General features: G+C 40.9%; 1 protein-coding gene and 1 long non-coding RNA gene across 5 annotated transcripts in view; one reads left to right on the forward strand and one right to left on the reverse strand.

Annotated features, from left to right (window-relative positions):
• Positions 1-24,935, forward strand: part of ENTPD1 (ectonucleoside triphosphate diphosphohydrolase 1) — a 112,498-nt gene that overhangs the window by 6,844 nt on the left and 80,719 nt on the right. Inside the window, exon 1 of one of the 3 annotated variants that reach the window (XM_033425639.2) lies at positions 19,411-19,563. The exons of 1 other annotated variant lie outside the window; for it this stretch is intronic. In XM_033425639.2, the coding sequence (XP_033281530.1) occupies positions 19,548-19,563 (16 nt within the window). In that variant the 5' untranslated portion in view covers positions 19,411-19,547. Of the gene's footprint in view, positions 1-19,410; positions 19,564-24,935 lie in introns of those variants that run through there. One more of the 3 variants, XM_033425638.2, reaches the window with a different exon arrangement.
• Positions 13,444-21,021, reverse strand: LOC105747939 (uncharacterized). 2 transcript variants are annotated; one of them, XR_007471291.1, is made up of 4 exons: positions 20,665-21,021; positions 19,940-20,043; positions 17,516-17,670; positions 13,444-14,944 (listed from the first exon to the last, which is right to left on the reverse strand). It is a non-coding gene; the product is annotated as an uncharacterized LOC105747939 (long non-coding RNA). The 2 variants fall into 2 exon arrangements; XR_001119724.3 differs by lacking the exon at positions 13,444-14,944 and having other exon boundaries at positions 14,958-17,670; positions 20,665-21,019.

Consider the following 24,935-nt stretch of genomic DNA (forward strand, 5'->3'; position numbering starts at 1 on the left):
AATATATCTATTCATTCCTCCTTGAAGCATTTATGTGTTTTATTACAGAGAGGCGTTGCTGAATCCCTCATGCTGCCAAAACTGGAAGTCCTTCTTTCTGCTTTTGTCCCTTAAACATTTTTTTCCTTCCCTCCACTTTTATAATTTCTATCACTAGTTTAACTAATAATCATCTTCAGTAATATAAGTTAAAAAATAAAATGTAACTGTATTCAAAGCATTCTAGTTATCTATTTGTGCATAACAAACCATACCAAAATTTTGTGGCATAAAGTGACAACTACTTTATTGTCATTATGGATTCTCTGGGTCAGGAATTTGGGCAGGGTACAGCAGAGATGGCTTAGCTTTGGTTCATGATGTCTGAGGTCTCTGCTGGCAAGACTTGAAGAGCTGGGGGAGACTTCACTGGCTGGGGTCCAGAGTCATCTGTAGGTTTCCTACTCACATGTCTGGTGCCTGGGCTGGGAATACTTGAAGACTGGGTTTAGTTGGGCCTATTAACTGGAATGCCTATTATGTGGTCTCTCTTTGTGGTTTAGGCTTCCTCACAGTATGGCAGCCTCAGGATAGCTGGACTTTTTAAATGGTGGCTCAGGGCTTCACAAGTGAGTGTTCTAGTGAACAAGGCAGAACCTGAATGGCCTTTTTGATATAGACTTAAAAGCCATATAGTGTCACTTCTACTTTACTTCATTGGCTGAAGAAGTTTCAAGCCTACTCAGAGTACTATATGGACACCCCCCCTGACCTCTCTATGGGAGGTGTGTAAAAGAATTGAAGCCAATTTTTTAAACTGCCACAAAATGTATACAAACTTTGAATACCTTTTATACAGAAAGTTTAAATTAAAGTAAATGTAAAAAAGTTTACAAACAATGCCTTCAAGAGATTATTTTTCTTCTAGAAAAGGACCTACAAAAACAAATCCAAAACAATTAAGAAAATGGTCATAGGAATATACATATCGATGATTACCTTAAATGTGAATGGATTAAATGCTCCAACCAAAAGACACAGGCTTGCTGAATGGATACAAAAACAAGACCCAGGGCTTCCCTAGTGGTGCAGTGGTGGAGGGTCCACCTGCCGATTCAGGGGACATGGGTTCATGCCCCGGTCTGGGAGGATCCCACATGCTGCGGAGCAGCTGGGCCCATGAGCCATGGCCGCTGAGCCTGCACATCCAGAGCCTGTGCTTCACAACAGGAGAGGCCACAGCAGTGAGAGGCCCATGTACTGCCCAAAAAACCCCCAAAACTAACAAACAAACAAACAAAAAACACAAGACCTATATATATGCTGTCTACAAGAGACCCACTTCAGGCCTAGGGACAAATACAGACTGAAAGTGAGGGGATGGAAAAAGATATTCCATGCAAATGGAAATCAAAAGGAAGCTGGAGTAGCAACACTCATATCAGATAAAATTGACTCTAAAATAAGGAATGTTACAAGAGACAAGGAAGGACACTATGTAATGATCGAGGGATCAATCCAAGGAAAAGATATAACAATTATAAATATATATGCACCCAACATAGGAGCACCTCAATACATAAGGAAACTGCTAACAGCTATAAAAGAGGAAATCGACAGTAACACAGTAATAGTGGGGGACTTTAGCACCTCACTTACAGCAGTGGACAGATCATCCAAAATGAAAATTAATAAGGAAACACAAGCTTTAAATGACACAATAGACCAGATAGATTTAATTGATATTTATAGGACATTCCATCCAAAAACAGCAGATTACACTTTCTTCTCAAGTGGGCACAGAACATTCTCCAGGATAGATCACACCTTGGGTCACAAATCAAGCCTCAGTAAATTTAAGAAAATTGAAATCATCAAGCATCTTTTCTAACCACAATGCTATGAGATTAGAAATCAGTTACAGGGAAAAAAACATTAAAAACACAAACACATGGAGGCTAAACAATACGTTACTAAATAACCAAGAGATCACTGAAGAAATCAAAGAGAAAATCAAAAAATACCTAGAGACAAATGACAATGAAAACACGATGATCCAAAACCTATGGGATGCAGCAAAAGCAGTTCTAAGCGGGAAGTTTATAGCTATACAAGCTTACCTCAAGAAACAAGAAAAATCTCAAATAAACAATCTAAGCTTACACCTAAAGGAACTAGAGAAAGAGGGACAAACAAAACCGAAAGTTAGCAGAAGGAAAGAAATCATAAAGATCAGAGCAGAAATAAATGAAATAGAAACAAAGAAAGCAATAGCAAAGATCAGTAAAACTAAAATCTGGTTCTTTGAGAAGATAAACAAAATTGGTAAACCATTAGCCAGACTCATCAAGAAAAAGAGGGAGAGGACTCAAACCAATAAAATTAGAAATGAAAATGGAGAAGTTACAACAGACACCGCAGAAATACAAAGCATCCCAAGAGAATACTACAAGCAACTCCATGCCAATAAAATGGACAACCTGGAAGAAATGGACAAATTCATAGAAAGGTATAAGCTTCCAAGACTGAACCAGGAAGAAGTAGAAGATATGAACAGACCAGTCACAAGTAACAAAATTGAAACTGTGCTTAAAAGTCTTCCAACAAACAAAAGTCCAGGACCAGATGGCTTCACAGATGAATTCTATCAAACATTTAGAGAAGAGCTAACACCCATCCTTCTCAAGCTCTTCCAGGAGGAAGGAAAACTCCCAAACTCATTCTATGAGGCCACCATCACCCTGATACCAAAACCAGACAAAGATACTACAAAAAAAGAAAATTACAGACCAATATCACTGATGAATATAGATGCAAAAATCCTCAACAAAATACTAGCAAACAGAATCCAACAACACATTAAAAGGATCATACACCATGATCAAGTGGGATTTATCCCAGGGATGCAAGGATTCTTCAATATATGCAAATCAGTCAATGTGATACACCATATTAACAAACTGAAGAATAAAAACCATATGATCATCTCAATAGATGCAGAAAAAGCTTTTGACAAAATTCAACACCCATTTATGATAAAAGCTCTCCAGAAAGTGGGCATAGAGGGAACCTATCTCAACATAATAAAGGCCATATACAACAAACCCACAGCAAACATCATTCTCAATGGTGAAAGACTGAAAGTATTTCCACTAAGATCAGGAACAAGACAAGGATGTCCACTCTCACCACTATTATTCAACATAGTTTTGGAAGTCCTAGCCATGACAATCAGAGAAGAAAAAGAAATAAAAGGAATACAAATTGGAAAAGAAGAAGTAAAACTGTCATTGTTTGCAGATGGCATGATACTATACATAGAGAATCCTAAAGATGCCACCAGAAAACTACTAGAGCTAATCCATGAATTTGGTAAAGTTGTAGGATACAAAACTAATGCACAGAAATCTCCTGCATTCCTTTACACTAATGATGAAAAATCTGAAAGGGAAATTAAGGAAACACTCTTTTTTACCATTGCAACAAAAAGAATAAAATACCTAGGAATAAACCTACCTAGGGAGACAAAAGACCTGTATGCAGAAAGCTATAAGACACTGATGAAAGAAATTAAAGATGATACAAACAGATGGAGAGATATACTGTGTCTTAGATTGGAAGAATCAACATTGCAAAAATGACTATACTAGCCAAAGCAATCTACAGATTCAATGCAGTCCCTATCAAACTACCAATGGCATTTTTCACAGAACTAGAACAAAAAATTTCACAATTTGTATGTTAACACAAAAGACCATGAACAGCCAAAGCAATCTTGAGAGAGAAAAACGGAGCTGGATGATTCAGGCTCCCTGACTTCAGACTATACTACAAAGCTACAGTAATCGAGACAGTATGGTACTGGCACAAAAACAGAAATATAGATCAATAGAACAGGATAGAAAGCCCAGAGATAAATCCATGCACATATGGTCACCTTATCTTTGATAAAGGAGGCAAGAATATACAATGGAGAAAAGACAGCCTCTTCAATAAGTGGTGCTGGGAAAACTGGACAGCTACCAGTAAAAGAATGAAATTAGAACACTCCCTAACACCATACACAAAAATAAACTCAAAATGGATTAAAGACCTAAATGTAAGTAAGGCCAGACACTATCAAACTCTTAGATGAAAACATAGGCAGAACACTATATGACATAAATCACATCAAGATTCTTTTTTGACCCACCTCCTAGAGAAATGGAAATAAAAACAAAAATAAACAAATGGGACCTAATGAAACTTCAAAGCTTTTGCACAGCAAAGGAAACCATAAACAAGATGAAAAGACAACCCTCAGAATGGGAGAAAATATTTGCAAAGGAATCATTGGACAAAGGATTAATCTCCAAAATATATAATCAGCTCATGCAGCTTAATATTAAAAAAACAAACAACCCAATCCAAAAATGGGCAGAAGACCTAAATAGACATTTCTCCAAAGAAGACATACCGATGGCCCAGAAGCACATGAAAAGCTGCTCAACATCACTAATTATTAGAGAAATGCAAATCAAAACTACAATGAGGTATCACCTCACACCATTTAGAATGGGCATCATCAGAAAATCTACAAACAACAAATGCTGGAGAGGGTGTGGAGAAAATGATGGAGGGTATAAATTGCTACAGCCACTATGGAGAACAGTATGGAGGTTCCTTAAGGAACTAAAAATAGAATTACCATATGACCCAGTAATCCCACTACTGGACATATACCTAGAGAAAACCATAATTCAAAAAGACACATGCACCCCAATGTTCATTGCAGCACTATTTACAATAGCCAGTACATGGAAGCAACCTAAATGCCCATCGACAGACGAATGGATAAAGAAGATGTGGTACATATATACAATGTAATATTGCTCAGCCATAAAATGGAACGAAATTGGGTCATTTGTAGAGACGTGGATGGATCTAGAGACTGTCATACAGAGTCAAAAAAAGAAATTATTTTTCTTTGAATATATTCAATATTATCTGCTAAGTTCAAAGGCAAAACATAATAATAATGACTATCAAAATTTAAGTTAAATTTAGTTAAATATAATTGAAAGTTTTAACTGTTTTTTGAAATTTAATTATTATAATTTTTTTCTATAAACCTAAACTATTCATAATTGTAGCTATCAATGTGAAGAATAGGTGTTGTGTTTAATATATGTTTTACCTAGACTTACATATATACAGATTTAGGATATTATTAAATTGTTTAATATTGTAAATTTTTCTCAGATACCATGTGCAACTGTTGTAAAAACTGTGCTAAATTGTGAATATTGGATGTAGAGAGTTCAAGACAATGAACACTCTGCTCTATGACAAATAGTTTGCTATTCAAAAATCTATTGTGGTCATGATATTTGAGAGAAAAGATATGATGAGCTAATTTTTTTTCTTACCTAATTATTTCTCCAACTCAAATGCTCCTCATACTCTGAAGCATTGTCCATCTCTGATATCAGCAGTGCCACAGTCCTCAATTCTTCATTTGAACATAGTTGTCTTTTATGGACACAGGGTAGTGTAGCAGAGTGTTTCTCTGGTGCCTAAATGGTGTGAATCACAGCAGCAGATGTGTTGGATTGTGAATTGCCCAGTGTCATCACTGAGCACTGGGTCCTGAGTGACAGAAGTACCAGTGTGATTTTTACCAAATTCATCATTTATGGTTTTCTGGTTTATGGGTCCGTCTAAGGTGCAGGACTAGGGCAGGGGCCTCTTGCCTGGGTTTGAAGGCATTACCGCTTCTCTGGGAGCATGAACTTTCAAACTTTGTCTAGTCACACTCACTGCTAGCTCTAGTTCAGAGTTTATAATCCAGGGAGCTTCCAAGAACATGAAGTTCCTTCAACAGTGTTTCCACAGTAAATTATGCCCCAGCTTGGTTCAGAAGTTGATAGGATGCCCATTTGTCCCATAATATGGAGCTCTAACATCAGGGGTTGTGATCACACTTGGTACTCACAATGTTTGCTGACCTTTAGAGGTGAGTCGTAGCTTTGGTACATTGAATTTTCTCATTTGAGGGGAAAAAGGACTCATTTAATCAAGCAAAACTCTTGTATCAGTGAGCCTAGACAACCTCCAAAATGTAAGGCCTCTATTTGTATTTATTCTCTAGAATTTCTTCTCCGTATCTGAGTACTGGGGTCAGAATTCAGTCTAGAGATGACCTCAAGATCTCTACCTTCTGTTTGGAAGTTGTCTAGGAATTTCCTGCAGATAATATGTATGCAGTTCATACTTTACAATCATAAAGATTTATTTTAATTAATACCCATTTCATTGGGAAAGAACTCTCTCACTAGTCAATCAGCCATAGAAGAACTCAAAATGTGTTCTGGGGAGAGCATAACCTCTCTATCCCCTCTTTCCCATTTATTGGTCAGATCAATATTTACAATTCATATCAATATCAATATTTATAATTCATTTAAGTACATGCATTTTCTTCTTTTTTAAACCTAGAAATGGTATCTGTTGTTACTTTTCTCATGGCTATTTACAGCTAATTGTGGAGTGAATTTGTCCACAGTTAACAGAGGTCTAAAATCTCAGCAGGCAGGTGGTAGAGGTATTTAAATTTTGATTGAGGCTCTCTTAACAGCACCCTAAAAATAACACCCAGATAATATCTATCTGTTTGATTATTCCTAGCAGTCTGATGCCGAAACCCAAACCAATCTATAGAGTTTCCACATTTGGAAAGAAAGTTGTGTAAATATCAGAGTATTCACTTAACATTCTTTGTAAATTAAATTATTTGAATATCCCTTCCATCAAAACCTTTTTTTAAATCCTAATATAAGTTTGTTGTTTTAGGTATTACAAATTGGAATAATCTTTAGCAACTTTAGGAATATAAAAATAATAGCTTATTAAGGCTAGCTAACCACTGAATATATTTCATCTTACTTGAATTTTCTTCTCCAGTATTCTCCCCGTATCTCTCTCTCCCTCCCTCTTCCCTCCCTCCCCCCTCTTTTTTTAAGCACATATCAGACATTCTAGCATTTTAAATGGAGTTTCTAACAATTATATTCAGAGAAACGTAAACATGGACAATGAAAATTACCTACATGGAAAATGGCTTATCATTTCATAGAGAATTTTTTTTAAGTAGTTTCCTTTAACCTTACTGGGAGGAGGGTCTATGCAAAAACTTTTCTGGAGTGGTCAGTCCTGAGGTGCTATGTCTGTTATGCTTCTTGCCAAAGTTCAGGAGGGCAGTATCTCTTTCCTCAAGATAATGGGGTATTGCAGTGTTCTTGATGTGAAGCAAAGAGGTAACAGCCAGAAAGCTAAGTAAAATAGAGTTAACTTGCTTTAAGGAAAAGGGCAAAGCCTTTTCCTTCCCCCTGCTTTAAAGTCTTCCTGTTCCCACCCACCACGAAGACTTGAAACAATAGAGTCAGCAAAAAGAATGATATCTTTATGTTCACTCTTTTTAAAAAAATTGTTCATTCTTATGAAATGTCTTATTTTGTTTCCTTAATGACTTTGTCTCCACTTCCTCTACCTTGTAGATGGGTAAGAACTATCAAATGCTTATTTTCCTAGTGGTGGTACATTTAAAAACAATCTCCCCTCCCCCAGAGTTCCTCCGTGAAAACTTTAGGCCAGCCAAATGAGTTACTACACTGGTTGGGATCTTAAGGCAGTAAAAGTGTGATAACACCACAGGAAACACTGCGTTTTGTTTCATGAATTTCTCTGGGTTAATGTTATCTTGATTCCTGATTTGTAACAAGGCAGCAACTCTGACATCTCCATTTAGGAACAATAATTGTAACTTTATTCATTCCTTGGATTGGTGATTGCACCTAGAAGATGTTCTACCTAGTATTTCTTACTATAATCTGATGGTGCCTCCATCATTAGCCTTATTTTCTACATTAAAAGGGAAGTGAAAAGAGAAAAGACGTAGAATTGTGATCTTGGGCATGATTACTGGATCATCAGAAATGTTGAACACATAAGGATGAAAGAAGAAGTGGTTAAAAGAGTAAAGCACACTGTCAACAATAAAAGGAAATAACTAGAGAAAAATGACTATGCCTATTCATTAGAAACTGATGTAATTAATTGAATGTAGATTTTTTTGGTGGGGGATTAGTGGTCAGAAAATAATTATAAGTAAATACATGTTAATTATTTTTGCCTTGTCTCATTAAAAATTTTTGTGGTGGTAGATATGTAAATATCTTCCTAATTGAAAAAAACATAGTTAAACAAAATAGTGGCATTTCCTTCCTAAATGTGTTTAAAAGTGGTATTACTTCTCATCTGTCTGGAACAGTGAGGGTATACTAACACCTCACTGTATAACCCTTTTAATTACAGGGTATTTTATATTGTTTTGATTTTCATAATATCTTTGTTATGTCAGTAGGACCTTGCCCTATTATAAGGATGAGGAAACAGCCCGAAGTACTAAATGACTTGCCCAAAGTGGCATCATTTGTAATTATTAGATCCAGAACTAGAACTTAGGTCTCCTCTCATTTTCTTAGTGCTCTCTCTACTGCTTGGACTCACAGAGATGTTTTCCAAGGTCCTTTCCAGTCACAGGTTTCTTTAGTTTTAGCGAAGATATAAATGTATCACAATAATTTCTATAGTCAAAAAGTGCTGTCCTAGATTTTATTTTATTTTTTAAAAAAATATTTTATATATTTATTTATTTGGTTGCACCGTGTCTTAGTTGTGTTATGTGGGATCTAGTTCCCTGACCAGGGATCAAACCCCGGCCCCCTGCATTGGGAGCACAGAGTCTTAGCCACTGGACCACCAGGGAAGTCCCTGTCCTAGATTTTAAATATAGACATTTGGAGACAGTGGGAGGCAGATGTGCTGGATATTCTCTGCTTGCTCCACAGTCCACTGTTCATCCTCTTCCACCCTGATCTGTGCCACGGGAGGTTGTTCAGAGTGAACTGAATCAAGGGGCTTCTGATTAGGTTCAGCAGGAGATGGGAGGGCAGAGAGTGAGGTCAGGTATTTATTCCTCTGCTCCTTCCCTGCTGGGCCACAGTGGCAGTGGCTACAGTCCTTAACTGAAGGTATAGCAGATGCCATAGGTCCCCTGCCCAGGTACCCTCAGCCCTCACCATGCCTGATGTACGGTGGTGGCTGCTTCCTGTGTGAACACCCGCCACTCTCTGCCTGAGGGCTTTTTCTGGCCATGGAAGCATGACTACCCCATGCGCAGGGCAGGGCAAAGGTACTGGACAGTTGATATCCCCAGGGAGCAGCCCTTAACCAATGATGTATGGGAATTGGTGGGTAAACACCCCCATGTCCTCTCCCCCAGGTTGGGACAACTCTGAGCCTTGTTCTTCACCATCTCCTAGAGGTCCCTATCGAGACTGAGCCCCATTTGCACTCAGTGGTGATCTGCTGATCAGTGCACACTGTGTTGGCCTCCTTCCCTCCCCTGTCTCACTTACCCACCCACTTCCAGTGCCTCTTGGAATTGCTTCTAAATAAACTACTTGTGCTGAAATCCTACCTTTGAGAATTACTTCTGGGGGACCCCAACCCAATGCAGAAGCCACAGTTCTTGTCAGACGACTGTCTTCTGTAGCTACAGCTTACTCTGTGGATTCCAGGAACCTCTTCCTTCCTCTCCCTGCCCCTTCAGGTCAAGTGTAGTCATGGATACCCATTGTTGCTAGCCCCAGAGTGATTCACTGCTCTTGTACACACAGCTGCAAAATAGGCTGGGCAGTGTAGTCTTTATGCCGGGTGGCTAAACAATGGATATTCTTTTAGATCGGAAGAAAATGAGAATAAGAGGAGTGAACAGCTAGCAGTCTCTTCAGAGGAACACTTCAAATTTTAGAATTTTTGGAGACATACTGTGGGATAATTAAATGGTTGATAGCAACACAAATCAGGCCAGCAATGATTATAACGCAATCGCCACCATAATGTCAATAAAGGTATCAGGGTTATCTATGGGTTGCTCTTCAGGATAGCTGCTGTTGGAGAAGAGCTGGTTTTGCCCGGCTGTGCTCTTCTTGGAGGCAGAGCTCGTGGAATTCCTCTGTAGCCCTATCTGGTGATATGCTAACCTCATACTGCTTAGTTACAGCAAAGCTGCTCTACACTCAGCTGCCTGATATGCTTCATTTCATGCCTCAGGCATTGCTGTGACAATATTTATACTCAACTGTAGCAAAAAGTTTTTTTAAAACATCAGTAAAAATTTGGAGTGACTAAATTTTTACTGGGGAGGGGGGATTTGACTTCTTGTGTGCAGTGGTTGAGAATCCCCATGTTAGGTATTTTAGAGGATATAAAATGAGTAGTAAACTGTCCATTCCCTCCAGAACTCCAAGTCTAGTAGTGATGGAGAGTGTAGTGAGGACTGAAGGGAAATTTGGGGTGGGAAGGAATGGTAACTCAGTGTAAGAGGCAGGATACTTTGTTAAGGTGTTAGTTATTGTGGGTCTCCAATCCTACCCTAGCTTGTTATTGAAATTGCGCAAGGTGCTCTGAAGCAATAGAGTATTCAGGAAGAAATAAAGGGGTACCTTTGAGGGCCAGGGAAGAGTGGAAATTCTGGAGCACTGGGAAGGGGGTGGAGGTTGGTGGGCCATGAGTACTGGGCACCCTTGACTGTTCTGTGGTTGTGTCCTGGTCAGTAGGATGGCCAGCGCTTCCATCAGAGGCAAAGCTCCCTCGCCAGTCCTCCTCCATCCCCATTCAGCACTGGAACAGAAAGCCTGTCACATTTCAAGGCTGGGCAGTGAGAATATCAAAAGGGATCAAAGTAAATGAGACATTAGGAGTCCTTCCCCTATTTTCTGATACATGCACTTCTCCCAGATTATGGTGTAAACCAGGGAGGTGAGGGGACTCCAGTAATGATTGTGATTGATTTTCTTGGCAGCTCAGAGGGAACTGAGATGGGTTTAAGTTGATATAAAGAAAATAAACATAGCAAAATTTCTTGGATACCTAAATGTGGTGGTTTAAGATTGAATCTGCTCCATGCATAAATAACCCAAACAAAAGCAGAATATTACAAGTGCTGGCTGTATGGGAGGCTAAGGGATGTAGCACAGCTATAATAAATCATGGCATACTGTTTGGGAGCACTGCAGTCTCTTTTTCACAGGGCTTTTCTGGCTAGGCAGAAGAAGGAACTGGAGGGCAGTTAAGCAGAGAAGGGGAAAGTATTCTTTCCCTCACTGATTCTCTTCTAACTTACTCCCTTTTCAAAGCACAGTAACATAATTGTACATGTGGTAAATATTTATATATTAGTCAAATATTAATGAAGTTTTTTTTTTTTTTTTGCGGTACGCGGGCCTCTCACTGTTGTGGCCTCTCCCGTTGCGGAGCACAGGCTCCGGACGCGCAGGCTCAGTGGCCGTGGCTCACGGGCCTAGCCGCTCCGCGGCATGTGGGATATTCCCCGACCGGGGCACGAACCCGCGTCCCCTGCATTAGCAGGCGGACTCTCAACCTCTGCGCCACCAGGGAAGCCCTTAATGACGTATTATATCCTGGTAATTCCTTCTACTTTCCTCTAGTTGCATGTCACGCTTGAGTATGTCCTGTAAAATCCATGTTGTCCATCCTCCGGATTATGGCAGCAGAAAAAACATTGTCTCGTCTGCAAGGCATTGTTGACACACAAAGTGCAGATCCTTGTGTTCCCGCGTCGTCCCTCCCACAGACACCTTTCTCATCCGGCAGCTTTCTCTTTGCCATTGCAGAGGCTTTGGAGCAGGGAACCCTATGTAATTTCTATTTTTCCTGGAAATTAAGGTGAACGGTTGTGTGGGTAGGCTTACAGACATTTTCTATATATAGTCTGTATATCCTTAATTCTAAAACACGTGATAAAAACAGATTTTAATGTTTTGAAATTAAGTGTGTGTTTCGCAATTAATGTCAAAAGAAATCAGTCTGTTTCCAGGCAGAACTGTAAGTTATGCTGTGTTTGTCTTTGTGCACGTGCATGCTTCGTGTTGTGTGGAAGGTATCTTTTCATCTGATTGCCAACTCAGATGAGCTGTTTGTAACAATGCCTAATGCAGGTGAATTTTAATTTAATTCATGACTCCCAGTTGGCTTTTGAAACCTTTTAAAGATTACAGTTCAGCAGTGGAAGATTACCTGTCATGTGCCGAGTAATGAATTTAAAAAAACAATAGGAATTGTTACATACTTTGGACTAGATCAGAAAATTTCGGAGTTGGGAGAGATTTGAGTGACCAATTCATATGCTGAGAAGGAGTTTTACTTGAGAATGGTTCATCTATTAAAAGGTTCTAGCTAACTTTTCCCCCTAAAATTTAAGCACATATGCAAAACCCTGGACTGGGTGCTATGGAATATGGAAGATATGGATGGGGAGGAGAGAAAAAGAATTTGCAGTCAGACTCTATGTTGTGCATATGAGATAAATCACACTTGAAGCTAGCAATGCAAGGCATTAAGCAAGTGCCAAGCTATTTGTCACTTAGAGAGAAGAATTATGCTCTCAGAATTTGGAGGAGCTGGAAGGCTTTAAAGATTTAAGGTTTGAACTAGACCTTGAAGGATGAGCTGGGATAACTGTCTAGGCTAAGTAATAATCTCAAAAGCCAGAAAATCACTATTATCGTTTCCCACTCTATTATTTCTTCAGGCTTTGATGGTCCTGAATGGATGAAGGGCCTAATGTAAAGGAGTGCAGGGTGCCTGACTTTGGCCTTGTCTCCAGGGTTTGTCACCCCCGGCAGATCTCTGCAGAGGCAGAGCATTAACAGCAACATGGGAGCTTCTTGCTACAGACTGGCCTGGTATTACGGGCTATTATTGTCTTCAGAAACTGGGTGTTTGAGCCATCCTGTTAAGGTCTTGAGCATAAGATTCTAGAAGCCATGTGTTCTTTAAGAATTTCCCCTGCCTCCTAGGACCAGAAATGTCCTAAATTAGAAGACAGAGATTTGTGCCCTTTGTAATCTTGATTGCTTAGCAAATGCAGTCAGGCACTTAGGGTCAGTTAAATATGATGAATTTTTCTTAACTCCAACTTTTCGCCTTCTCGGAGCTACTTTAAGTTCTCTGGCAATGTTCCCCTATGACGGTGGCCGTCTGAAGAAGCGTAGGCATTTCCCTTCCTTTATTATTATTTTTTTCAAGTTCTGGAAGCAGCAGTCCGTTCTCCTTCCTGCCCTCACTTGGCCCCCGAGTTTCTGACTTCTCTCCAGAGACACTTATTTGGAAACTTTTTGAGCCAGTGGGGAATCAACTTAGAGGCTTTTTTTCTTTTAGACCAGTGGAAATATTGTGTGTCATGGATGAAAAGATTTGAGTACTACCAGTATCACACTGAGTCTATATAACAAGGCTGTTTCCATGTCTTGGCCCACAGCCTGAGTTAATTTTGCTTTGCTGGATGTAGAGACAATGAATTGTTTGAACAAGAAATCATGTGTAACAAATGCTTTTGCAAAACCGTGTCCTTTTAGCAGTTACTTTAGTAAAGATGTCCTTCAGCAAGGGGTTTCGGTACAACAGATGCCTTTAAACACCTATACAATGCTTAACAACATAATTTTAAAAATATACTTTTAATTTTAGAATAGTTTTTGATTTACAGAAAACTTGTAAAGATAGTACAGAAAGTTCTCCTATACTCCATGCCCAGTTTCCCCTGTTAACATCTTAAATTAGTGTGATAGATTGTTATAATTAGCCACTTACCCTTGCCTGTCTGTAACCTTCCGCTCCAACAGTGAGAACCCTGACTCCTACTGTCATCTATTTACATAATTGTTCAATTCCAGTATACATATGTAGTGGTCTCAGAATTATGAACCTGTATCCCCATGGGAAACAGCTTCATCAAATAGAGTAATATGTTTTTGTATAGTTCCTTTTGCCTTTAGTCTTACAAACTTTACTCATTTCCAAAGTGACTCAGGTCAGTACCCTTTCCCCTACTCCCTTCAATGAGGCTCTTTCATACATTCGCAATACAGTTAGATTCTTTTGTCACAATCAACATTCCATTCAGGGATCCCTTAACCCCATGGATGATTTTTTTTAAAACTGTATACATTAAGGTTCATTTTTGTCCTTTAAATTTCTATAGGTTATGAATATCGTCACGTTTACATTGGCATTGCAGTATCATACTCAATAGTTTCACACTCTAAAAAGTCCCCTGAGCTTCACCTATTCAGACCTCCCTCCACCCCAGTGAATCTCAGGCAGCCACTGATCTGTTTACCATCTCTATTTAAATTTAACATTTAAAAAATATGTTAAAATTAAAAAAAAATTTTAAATAGTTGGGGCTTTTATAAATCGATTGGACTTTCATAGATTGTGAGTACTTTCTTTGGAAATGAATGTCTTTGACCTTAAAGATGTTATAGCTGTTATCAGTTATTATACCTGAAACTCTTGGATTTGGGGCCTGCCTCTTGAGTAGCAATACAATTTTATCATTTTTTAATGAAGGGACACTTCACTCATTATGTCTGCAAACCTCTGAGACATTCAGAGGAATCAGGGCACTTGAAGTGGGGGTAGAAGGATGAAGGAGGTAAAGGAGATGTTTCAACAGAAAATGCAAGAGATTTCAGCTAATGCGGGGGAAGTAAGGGGTAGTTGTAGCTCAGATAAGAGTGGTTATGAATCAGTTGTGAAATACTTGATGTAAACCAAGATAATGCTTACACAACACAGACTTCATCAAGTACTGGGATCAGGTTAGGCATTTACCTGCAGTTCAGGACCTTTATTTCAATTCTGCACACTCCTTATTGAGTGTCTGCTGTGCTTGACTTTGCTGTGCTATGTGCTCTGAGCATGCCTTCTTCTGGTGCAACTGTTTGGTCACACACTTCCACTTTGGAAGAGCTGGCCATTCTGCAACATTCAAGGGCTTCCCCTAACTCAAGAGTTCAGGGCATTCCTTCCTGACTACCAAGGCCACTTGCTTATCCTGGAACAACAAAGGCATGGGTGACCCTTGGTCATACTTCACTCCCCAATCCCGTCTCTCAGCATGTCCCTAGTCCCACAGTTGCTGTTGAATATGTAGGATCACATTAAATTTGGGGAAGGGAGGTGGAGAGGTACTATGTGCTGTTGGAGGGAAGGGACTTCTGTTCTCATTCCCTTCAGTTGCCCTGGGGTTACTTCTGAAAAATAAATGGAAGATATGGGAGGGGGAGAAGGTCTGAAAAATAAATGGAAGATATTGGAGGGGGAGAAAGTAAGGGACACAAGAAGAGAAGACAATGTTTTATTTAATCTGAACCATATACCTAGCATATAAGTGAAGAGGAAAGGAACTCAAACTTGTTGAGTGCCAACTATGTGCCAGGGTCTCTGTTGGGATTTCTTACACATTTGTTTCCCTACAATGACTCTATGAAGTAGATTTTTAAAAAAATCTTTATTTCTCAGATAAACTGAGGTTCAGAGAGGCTCACTAACTTGTCTAATTTTACACAGTGAAGATTCAAACCTAGATCTCCTTAACTCTAAAACCCTGGCAGCACATTAAAATCACCTGAGCCCTTTTATGAGAAATCCTTATCTGAATCCCAGACCAAATTCCAATTTCTGAGGGTAGGGATGAGCATTAGCACTTTTAAAGCACCCGCAGTGATTACATATAATGTATAATGTGCAGGTAGGGTTGAGAACCATGGCTCTGCTCCGAGAGACAGTGCCTTTCCTACTCCTCTCCTAAAAGAAGGGAAGGGGCATTTTCTGAACCAGTGTGCATTCTAAATACTCTCAGAGTACTTTTATATCCACCCCATGCCCTATTTCCTATCCCTCACAGGGGTTTTTATCATCCCTAAATACCTGTAAGCAGGCAGGTGGAGTGGGGGCAGAGGTTATTACTGATGGTAGAGAACTACAAATATGATTGAGTTAATCTAAACAATTTTTTTGATAAGATGTGCATGTGGTGCTGATAGATTGTCAAAGTACAATGTCAAATAGTGTCAAGAAAATTTGATATGATTTTCAAAAGGTGCTGGCAAATTTTGTTTGTTGAATATTCATACACCAAATACCAAAGAGTACTGACTTAGTATCTTAGTTTAAAGCAGGTGTAAGAAGATGGGATTTGGGTGTGTTCCTGGTGGAAAAAAAAATCTATGAATTCCTGAGATTAGATTTGTTAATTGCCATACAACATTTAACATGTTTCTTGAAGTATGATTTATCATGCCTCTGACACCCCTATCAATGATAAAACCCCATTCTTTTGCAGTCTCCTTTTAGCCTTGAAACCAACCATGAGTAAGAACCATTTAAATAATATCAAAAGGACATAAATAACCACACAGCTCATTCCCCCAGGTCTTCACTAAATTATTACCTTCTACCCCTGGGAAGTCCTGACATATATACACTATTGATACTATGTATAAAATAGATAACTAATGAGAATGTACTATATAGCTCAGGGAACTCTACTCACTGCTCTGTGGTGACCTAAATGGGAAGGAAATCCAAAAAACAGGGGATATATGTATACGTATAGCTGATTCACTTTGCTGTACAGTAGAAACTAACACAAAATACATATTGTAAACACATATGGTAAAGCAACTATACTCCAATAAAATTAATTAAATAAAAAAAGAGTAAAAAATTTTTTTACCACAATAGCACAGATATCAAACCAATATTATTAGAAATGGAGTCTAAACTGGCTCGGGAGAAGGCATCCACTGGATTTTCATTTAGTATAATTAGTTTTTATTATAAATGGCAAATGCTGTAAATCTGAAACCTTTAGTAAGGTGAAGAAAGAGTATTGTACAGACCCAGATGTATTAAAGCACCAAAATTTTTATTTATTTATTTTTGGGGGCCGCACCATGCGGCTTGTGGGATCATAGTTCCCTGACCAGGGATCGAATCCATGCCCCCTGCAGTGGAAGCGCAGAGTCTTAACCACTGGACCACCAGGGCAGTCCAGCACCAAACATTTATTGAGCACATACTATGCTGCTGAGCACTGTGCAGATTGCAGAGATGCCTAAACTAAAAAAAGCCCCTGCCTTTATTGAAGTATGATTAAAAGTATAATGGAGAATATATGTTATATATAGAGTCAAAAACAATCTTTATTGGTGACAAATTTAATGGCTTATGGTATATTTGGAAGAAAAATGTCTTATGGTGCAATTGGCTTTAGATACCACCTCTCATGCTGAAGAAACAGTGTAGAAAGAGCATGAACTAGCAATCAGTGAAATCAGATCTATGTTCTGCTTTGCTGCTGTTTATTAACTCAACCATTTATCAAAAATTTACTGAGAGCCTACACCGTGGGAGGAACTATATTAAGTGCTGGAGAGCATGGTAGCAACCAGCTCCCTGCTCTCAATGTGAACATGAACTTGTAGCTTAACATCTCCACGCCTCTATCCTTGCTTAGACTAGATGTCCGAGGTCTCTTTCAAATCTAAAATGCTAAGGTTTGTGACAGCCTTGTGGAGGGGGAAGCTGCCCAGACAGGCAGCCCTGGGACTTGGGAACTTACCTTCCTCTCTGAGGCTTGGCTGTTGTCCTGATTTCAAAATAACTTCATATACACAGTTTTAAAATGTTTCGGTCAGTTTCTCATCTGCATTTGGGTCATGTTGGCAAAGCCTGGGTGTAGCAATTCTTGCTCATAAGACTTCAGAGATAGGAGGTCTAGGTTTGGAAAACGTAGACAACTTGCATCAGTACAGCTAGACAGCTGTTCCCAGCGAGCAGCCTCCCCTGCCATCCCACCCTGCCTTCTGACCAATACCACGCTTTCTCCCGCCACAGCATCTTTTGCTAGGGTGACCCGTTGCTCTTCTGGTGTAATGAGCCTCTGAAAGGGATTGCTCATTAGGGGACCAGAAGTGATCAGATTCATGGGGCTGGAAGAATTGTTCTTGGGTCCCACAGTTTTTCCGGTGGGTATCAAGGTAACAAGTTTCTTGGACAGTGTCCTTGTCCCCACGGTGAGCCACAGCCACCCCCCGCCTCTGCAGGAGACCCTCCAACACTAGCAGGTAGTCCTTTAAGATCAAACACATCCTAAAAGATCTACATTGTTGCTGGTTTCCAATTCCATGGGCTTGGCCGGCTGGGGCTGGGTGCCAGTGGCTGGTAGTGGCAGGCGCCCGCTGAGCAATAGAAGCCCAGAGAAAGAGGGAGTGGCAGCAGCAGCGGAGAGGACACCGCGGGAGAGAGGCCAGGAGCGAGGAAGGGTCCCTGAAGCCCGCCCCCTACCCAGCACCAGACTCTGTGGGCACACTGGGTGAGCATGGTCGGCGGGCAAGGTTGCAACCGTGTGGATGAAAGGCTCTTGGTGCTACAGCCAGGAGTCAGTGCTGTGCCTCTGAGGTGGGAGAGCCAACTTCAGGACACTGGTCCACAAGAGACCTCCCAGCTCCACGTAATATCAAACGGCGAAAATCTCCCAGAGATCTCCATTTCAACACCAAGACCCAGCTTCACTCAACGACCAGCAAGCTACAGTGCTGGATACCCTATGCCAAACGCCTAGCAAGACAGGAACACAACCCCACCCATTAGCAGAGAGGCTGCCTAAAATCATAATAAGGCCACAGACACCCCAAAACACACCACCAGACATGGACCTGCCCACCAGAAAGACAAGATCCAGCCTCATCCACCAGAACACAGGCACTAGTCCCCTCCACCAGGAAGCCTACACAACCCACTGAACCAACCTTAGCCACTGGGGACAGACACCAAAAACAACGGGAACTACGAACCTGCAGACTGCAAAAAGGAGACCTCAAACACAGTAAGATAAGCAAAATGAGAAGACAGAAAAACACACAGCAGATGAAGGAGCAAGATAAAAACCCACCAGACCTAACAAATGAAGAGGAAATAGGCAGTCTACCTGAAAAAGAATTCAGAATAATGATAGTAAAGATGATCCAAAATCTTGGAAATAGAATAGAGAAAATGCAAGAAACATTTAACAAGGACCTAGAAGAACTAAAGAGGAAACAAGCAATGACGAACAACACAATAAATGAAATTAAAAATACTCTAGAAGGGATCAATAGCAGAATAACTGAGGCAGAAGAACAGATAAGTGACCTGGAAGATAAAATAGTGGAAATAACTACTGCAGAGCAGAATAAAGGTAACAAGTTTCTTGTTATCTTGCTTCAAAATTGCAAAAAGTAAGTAGCTTTTTTTTTTTGCTTGCAGCCAAGATATACTTTTTAGGGGAAAAATGGATTTCTGTAACAAAGGGAGAGGGAAAGAGCTGAAGAGAGATATCTGAACATACATTGTTTCAGGATACAAAAAATTGCAACCTGGGGAAGCTTTAGGGGAATGAGCTGTTGGACTTCTCGGCCAGTCTGTCCTTTCAATGAAAAAGACATAGGGTTTGAGGTTCCTTCCGAAACGGGGCAGGCTAATTTAGCCCCTCCCACGAGCCCGAGGGTCTGTTATATCTCTGTTCCTTGAGTACCTCTCTCACTGAGACCGACCACAGCAAGCAGAGGCTGAAAAATAAAGAGCAAAGAGGAAGAAAACAAAAGCTGCCAATTATGGAAGATAGAAGGGGTAAGAGCAAAATTGATTTGATCTGAATCCTTAAGAACAAACAAAAAAAAAAAAAAAAGGAAAAAAGAAAACCAAAAGCCCGGACCAAAAGCAAGTACTTGAAAGAGCAAGAGGCAAAAAGCCCTAAATACACTTTTCCACCCTCTCCTTCTGAGAGGAGGCAGAGAAAAAACTCTGGGAAACATTTTAGGAAGCCAGGCTCCGGGGTTAGAGTCAAGGGTGGCTCCTGAGCAAGCTGGAGCAGCTCATGAATATTCATTAGCAATTGGTATTCAGATCTGGTTTTTTAGAGGCAAAAGACTTCTTCCGTCCCCTCGCAGTTTAGGAGGCAGCTGCCTCATTTACAGTCCAGAGTCGTCTTGCTTCGGGTCAGTACCTCAGTGAGTTTGCTTGAAGATGCTGGGCTCTGTGTGTAGATTTGCCTTGTTCTCGAATTTCCTGTGTGCGTTCCTGTTGTGAAATTAGCAAAGGCTTCTCTGCCTGGAATTAGACAGAGAAGTTAATGTGGCAAGAGCCTGTCACAACAGGACCCGAGAGTATGTCTTACAAAAGACTAAACTTTTCTTGGGAGGTGTGGGGGAGTGTGCATGGGTGTGGGGAGGGAGGGAAGGGGTATAGGTACGAAGAACAGTTTTATCTTTAAAAAGCAAGGCTTATCGGACGGACTATATTTAGATTTTGTCTAAAAACTGCGAGAGCAGCCTGGTTTGTACAGATGGTGTGCGGTCTCTGTCCTTTACCTCTTTTGGGCATTTTTTGCCAGGACAGAGAGCCAGCTGCTTGCCAGCCCGTGGGAGCCAGGAAGAATGTCTGCAGCATCGTGGTTGTGTAGGGTTGCAAACCTTCATCAGCTCTGGTCTCTAATATCCCCACATGTTTTTATCACATACAACGTGGAGGAATGGGATGAGTAGTCAGTAGAGTTCTTAATAATGACAGTAATGATAGCTGTTAACGTTTTCGTCTTTACTCTGTGCTGGGAGCTGTTCTAAGCGTATTACACGTGTTACTTATTCCTCACAGCAACTTATAAGGTGAGTGCTATCATTATCATCCCCATTTCCCAGATGATGGAGTTGAGGTAGTGAGAGAGTAGCTTACCTTGGGATCACACAGTAAGTGGTGAATTTGAATGCAGGTGACAGACGCAGGGTCCGAGGGTCTATTTCCCTACCCTGTTGCTCCACTTCAGAGTCTCTTGTTACTGCTTCCACGTTGTTGATTTGGGTTTGCAAATCTTTGAAGCTACAGGGGAAATGATACTGGTGAAATCTCAAGTCTGGTAAGGAATTTGTTCTTTGCTATCAAGTTTACATGCATTTTTCCCATTTGGTGCCCGTGGCCATTGTCTGTGGTAGGGCCCAGGTATTGTTATTATTGACTTTTACAAAAGGGAGAGACTGAAGCCAGGAGGGGTTAGATGGCAGGAATCACACAGCTCGTTTTCAAAAGTCCAAAGCAGACTAGAAATGCCCTGCCTCTGGTTTCCCTTCTAACCTGCAGATTGAGCTGAGTCATCTCTGAACTTCTGTCCCCACCCCCAGACACTTTCAGTTCCTCAAGGGACTTGGGGAACTTCTTTCCTCCCTTCCAGATTGTTTCAAGACACTTGCCTCTGCCTTGAAGGCTGATTTGGCCCTCTCCTCCTCCTTTAGTCTGGAACCAAGCTGCTCAAGTTTGAATCCCAGCTCCACCCTGTCCTGTGAGCCTCAGTCTCCTCATCTTTAAAATGAAGAGAATAATGTTATCTACCTCACAGGGTTGTTGTAAGGACTAAATGAGGGATTCATGCAGGGTTCTCAGAACAGGGCCTGATGTATATAATATGTGCTCAATAAATGTTAGCTGTGGCAATCACTCCTTCAAGCCTCATCTTGATTGTTAGTCCCTCCTTTAAGCCTTATAGTAGCCTTATATTGGATGTTTCTGCAATACCTCACCACTTACACCTAAGGTGGCACTTGTCATATTTGTCCACACTCCTGCCTTCTGCATTGCTTCCCAACCTTCCCCTGACTATAATTTCTTTATTTACCTTTGGATCTGCAGTGTCTAGCACAGTGTTTAACACATAATGGGCACTCAATAAATATTTAGTAAGCTAAGTAATATTATCTTAGTTGATGTTCATCCAAGCGTCAGTAGGCTGGTTTAAAAGGGGACCTTTGAGTTTGCAGTGGAGTCCTGCTGGTACAAACAGCTCTTTTGTGCAATATGTAAAGACATCCCTCTAAGTGAATACACTGAAAAACAAAATGCATTTCTTCTGGGTGGGTGACCTTCAGAGCTGATGTGACTCTATGCTAGGGCACCCCATTTGGCCCGTCCAGTTCTGGCTGAACTTCAGCCCCCAGTCCCCTTTCAGCTGAGAACCAAACTGGAGATTTCAGATGCCTCATAGCACAACTTCACTATCTCTGAACAGAACATCTGGTTCCAGAAATAGTGTCCCGCCAGCCCAATTTTATAGCGACCAATCTCGTAGTCTGAGACAACATACTCTGGTAATAGAAGAAAAACAAACACCACAGAGGTTGGCCCTGGATAAAATCATAAAGTACATTAAATTTGTTTCAGCACCCTCCCTTTCCTTTTCTTGGCGTACCTTCAAACCCGTTTGACAAATATTATTGTGTCTTCCATTTGTAAGTCCCTGTGCCAGATGTGTGGGATATAAACAGTTTGCTCACAGTCTAGTGAGGGAGGCAGACATATATACAACCAACTCTAATTGAAGCCAGACTCTGTGAAGTGCTAACAATCATAGCTAACACTGGTTTTTTATTATGTGCAAGGCACTGTAATTTTTATACATACATCTGGCATTGTCTCATGTCATCTTCCCAAAAAAACCTATGATAGAGATTTCTGCATCTTACAGCTGTGGAGGGAAGTTACTTGGCCAACATCATCCAGATAGTAATAGGCAAAGGGGGGAATTTAGACCAATATAGTTAGGCTGCAAAGCATGGGTTCCTAATAGATAAGTTCTCCTACCTCCCTAAGAGCCATAATAGAAGTTTAAGGAAAATCCCATGAGAAACAGAACAGGGATTGATGATTTGGGGGAAAACTTCTCAAAGATGTGGAACGCTTCAGTTGGACCTAGAAAGATGAGTAGAGTCTGGTCCCCACAATAAGCCCTTCCACATCCCAGCAGTGCTTAAAGACCTTTCTCTTTTACCAAAACTGCAGCCTAGATTTAAGAATAAAAAGCTTTTTTCACTTTTTTCCAGGTTCCAAGTAGGGAACCTATTTACATGTTCATCCTGGAGATTTGCAGGCAGAAGTCCAAAGTTTAGCCTTGATTATGAGTTTGGGATTACCAGTCCTGTAATCTAATAAACCTTTACAAAGTCAACAGGTGCATATTAAATGATTTCTTTAATCATGATTGTCTTGCATGGTCATTGGGCACATGTGGTAAACAGTTTTTTACAAATGGCAGTGATTGGTCTTGCTTTCACTTGGCCAAACCGTATTTTAAGAGTATTTCCTCCCTTGTGTTGTCTTTATGGTTGCTTCTGCACTCCATAACCAGTGGTTGTGCCGAAGGGCATTACTGTTTAATTCCACCTGCCTATGCAGAGTGAAGGTGAGGACTGGGGCACATCCCATCGGGTCTGTTCCTTGTGAGCTCCATTCCCTGAAAAAGTTTGGAGGGAGGCCAAAGTTGAGGGCAGCCCTTGTGGTGAAGAATCATCAGACCTCTTGAAGGTTTGATGGAAGTGCAGATGAGCAGAGGCACTGCCTTTGTCTTGGTGAATGTGTGTGTGTGTTCTGAGGCAGTATTTCTTAAACTTCGATATGCATGTGCATCATTGGGGATCTCGTTAAAATGCAGATTCTGATCCCGCAGCTCTGGAGTGGGGTCTGAGATTGTGCATTTCTAACAAGCTCCCAGGTGTTAGTAATGCTGCCCCTACATAGGCCACACTTTGACGAGCCATGTCATAGTGTCATTGCAAGCCATAGTGTCAGGGCTTATTTTGGTACCAAACAACCAAGCCCTCCCTTCCCCAGTGCTCCCTGCCCCGCCCCCTCCTCTGAAGCTACCACTTTGAGTCACTGATCAGTTATGTCATTGCAGGATGATGGGAAACCTAATTCATGCATTCCTTTGTTCTTTCAGTAAACATATGTCCTAGAATTTTGCCATACAAGAAACAAATCTGAATCTTTATCACATACAATCTGTAATTGCACATAAAGGCCCTGTGTTGGATTTCCTAAACATCTCCCACCTTTTCTCTACGGCTCCAAGATTCCTTATGCTGCTTTCATTCCCTTCCTCCAACCTGAGAAGTACTGGAACAGAACATTTGGTTGCCCCAGAACCCTTTGCTGGGTTTGGAGTGCCCGAGAGCTGGGGCTAGCAAGGATTCAGGACTCTGAGACTGGGAGCAGCGTGCCAGGGGGGCACTGTCTGCACTGCAGAAGTGAGGTGAGAATGATCCCAGACGCAAAGGAGGATAGTGAATGCAGAGAGGACCGATAGGATTTCTTTAGGTTTGGAAAATTGAGGGAATCATAAGGAAAAAAGAAGTCGTTGGAGTAGAGAAGGCAAGAGGGAGTTTGCCTAACATACTTCCATCCCACAGTTTTTGTGCTAGAGTATCAAAATGAATTTAGAGACCCAGGAACAATGGCAGTACATACCCTATGTAAAAAGGTGTTTCCTGGGCTTCCCTGGTGGCGCAGTGTTTGAGAGTCCGCCTGCTGATGCAGGGGACGCAGGTTCGTGCCCCGGTCCGGGAGGATCCTGCATGCCGCGGAGCGGCTGGGCCCGTGAGCCATGGCTGCTGAGCCTGCGCGTCCGGAGCCTGTGCTCCACAACGGGAGAGACCACAACAGTGAGAGGCCCACGTAACACACACACACACACACAAAAAGGTGTTTCCTTCTGATCCATAAGGAGGATGTGGACAATTTCTTTCCGTCTGTGAAGATACAAGTAATATGGCATATACTCATTAAAGAAGACATGAAATATGGATTAGAGGAGAAAGAAAAACAATCGCTCATGACAATATTTTGGTGTATTTCCTTGTAGTTCCTTTTTCTATGCCTGGGTTGTTTCTCTTTTTTAGCACTTATTTGACTACAACCTTGAAAAATTACGAGGTGACATTGTGATTGTTAGGCTATACATACAGTTTTAAAGCCTGACTTTCAGTGTAGCAGTGAAGCACAAGTATTTTCCACCTTATAGCATAGTCTTCGTTAGCATAATTTTTATAGTCACATAGTTTTTTTAAAGTGTCCCTGTTATTGAACATTTAGGTTGTTCCCATTTTCAATAAACATCTTTGTGAGTGAAGTTTTTCCATATGTAGGGATGCATGCTGAGGATAGAATCCCAGAAGTAGAAT

Source organism: Orcinus orca, chromosome 14 (assembly GCF_937001465.1).
Source record: "Orcinus orca chromosome 14, mOrcOrc1.1, whole genome shotgun sequence".
NCBI classification, from domain to species: Eukaryota; Metazoa; Chordata; class Mammalia; order Artiodactyla; family Delphinidae; genus Orcinus; species Orcinus orca.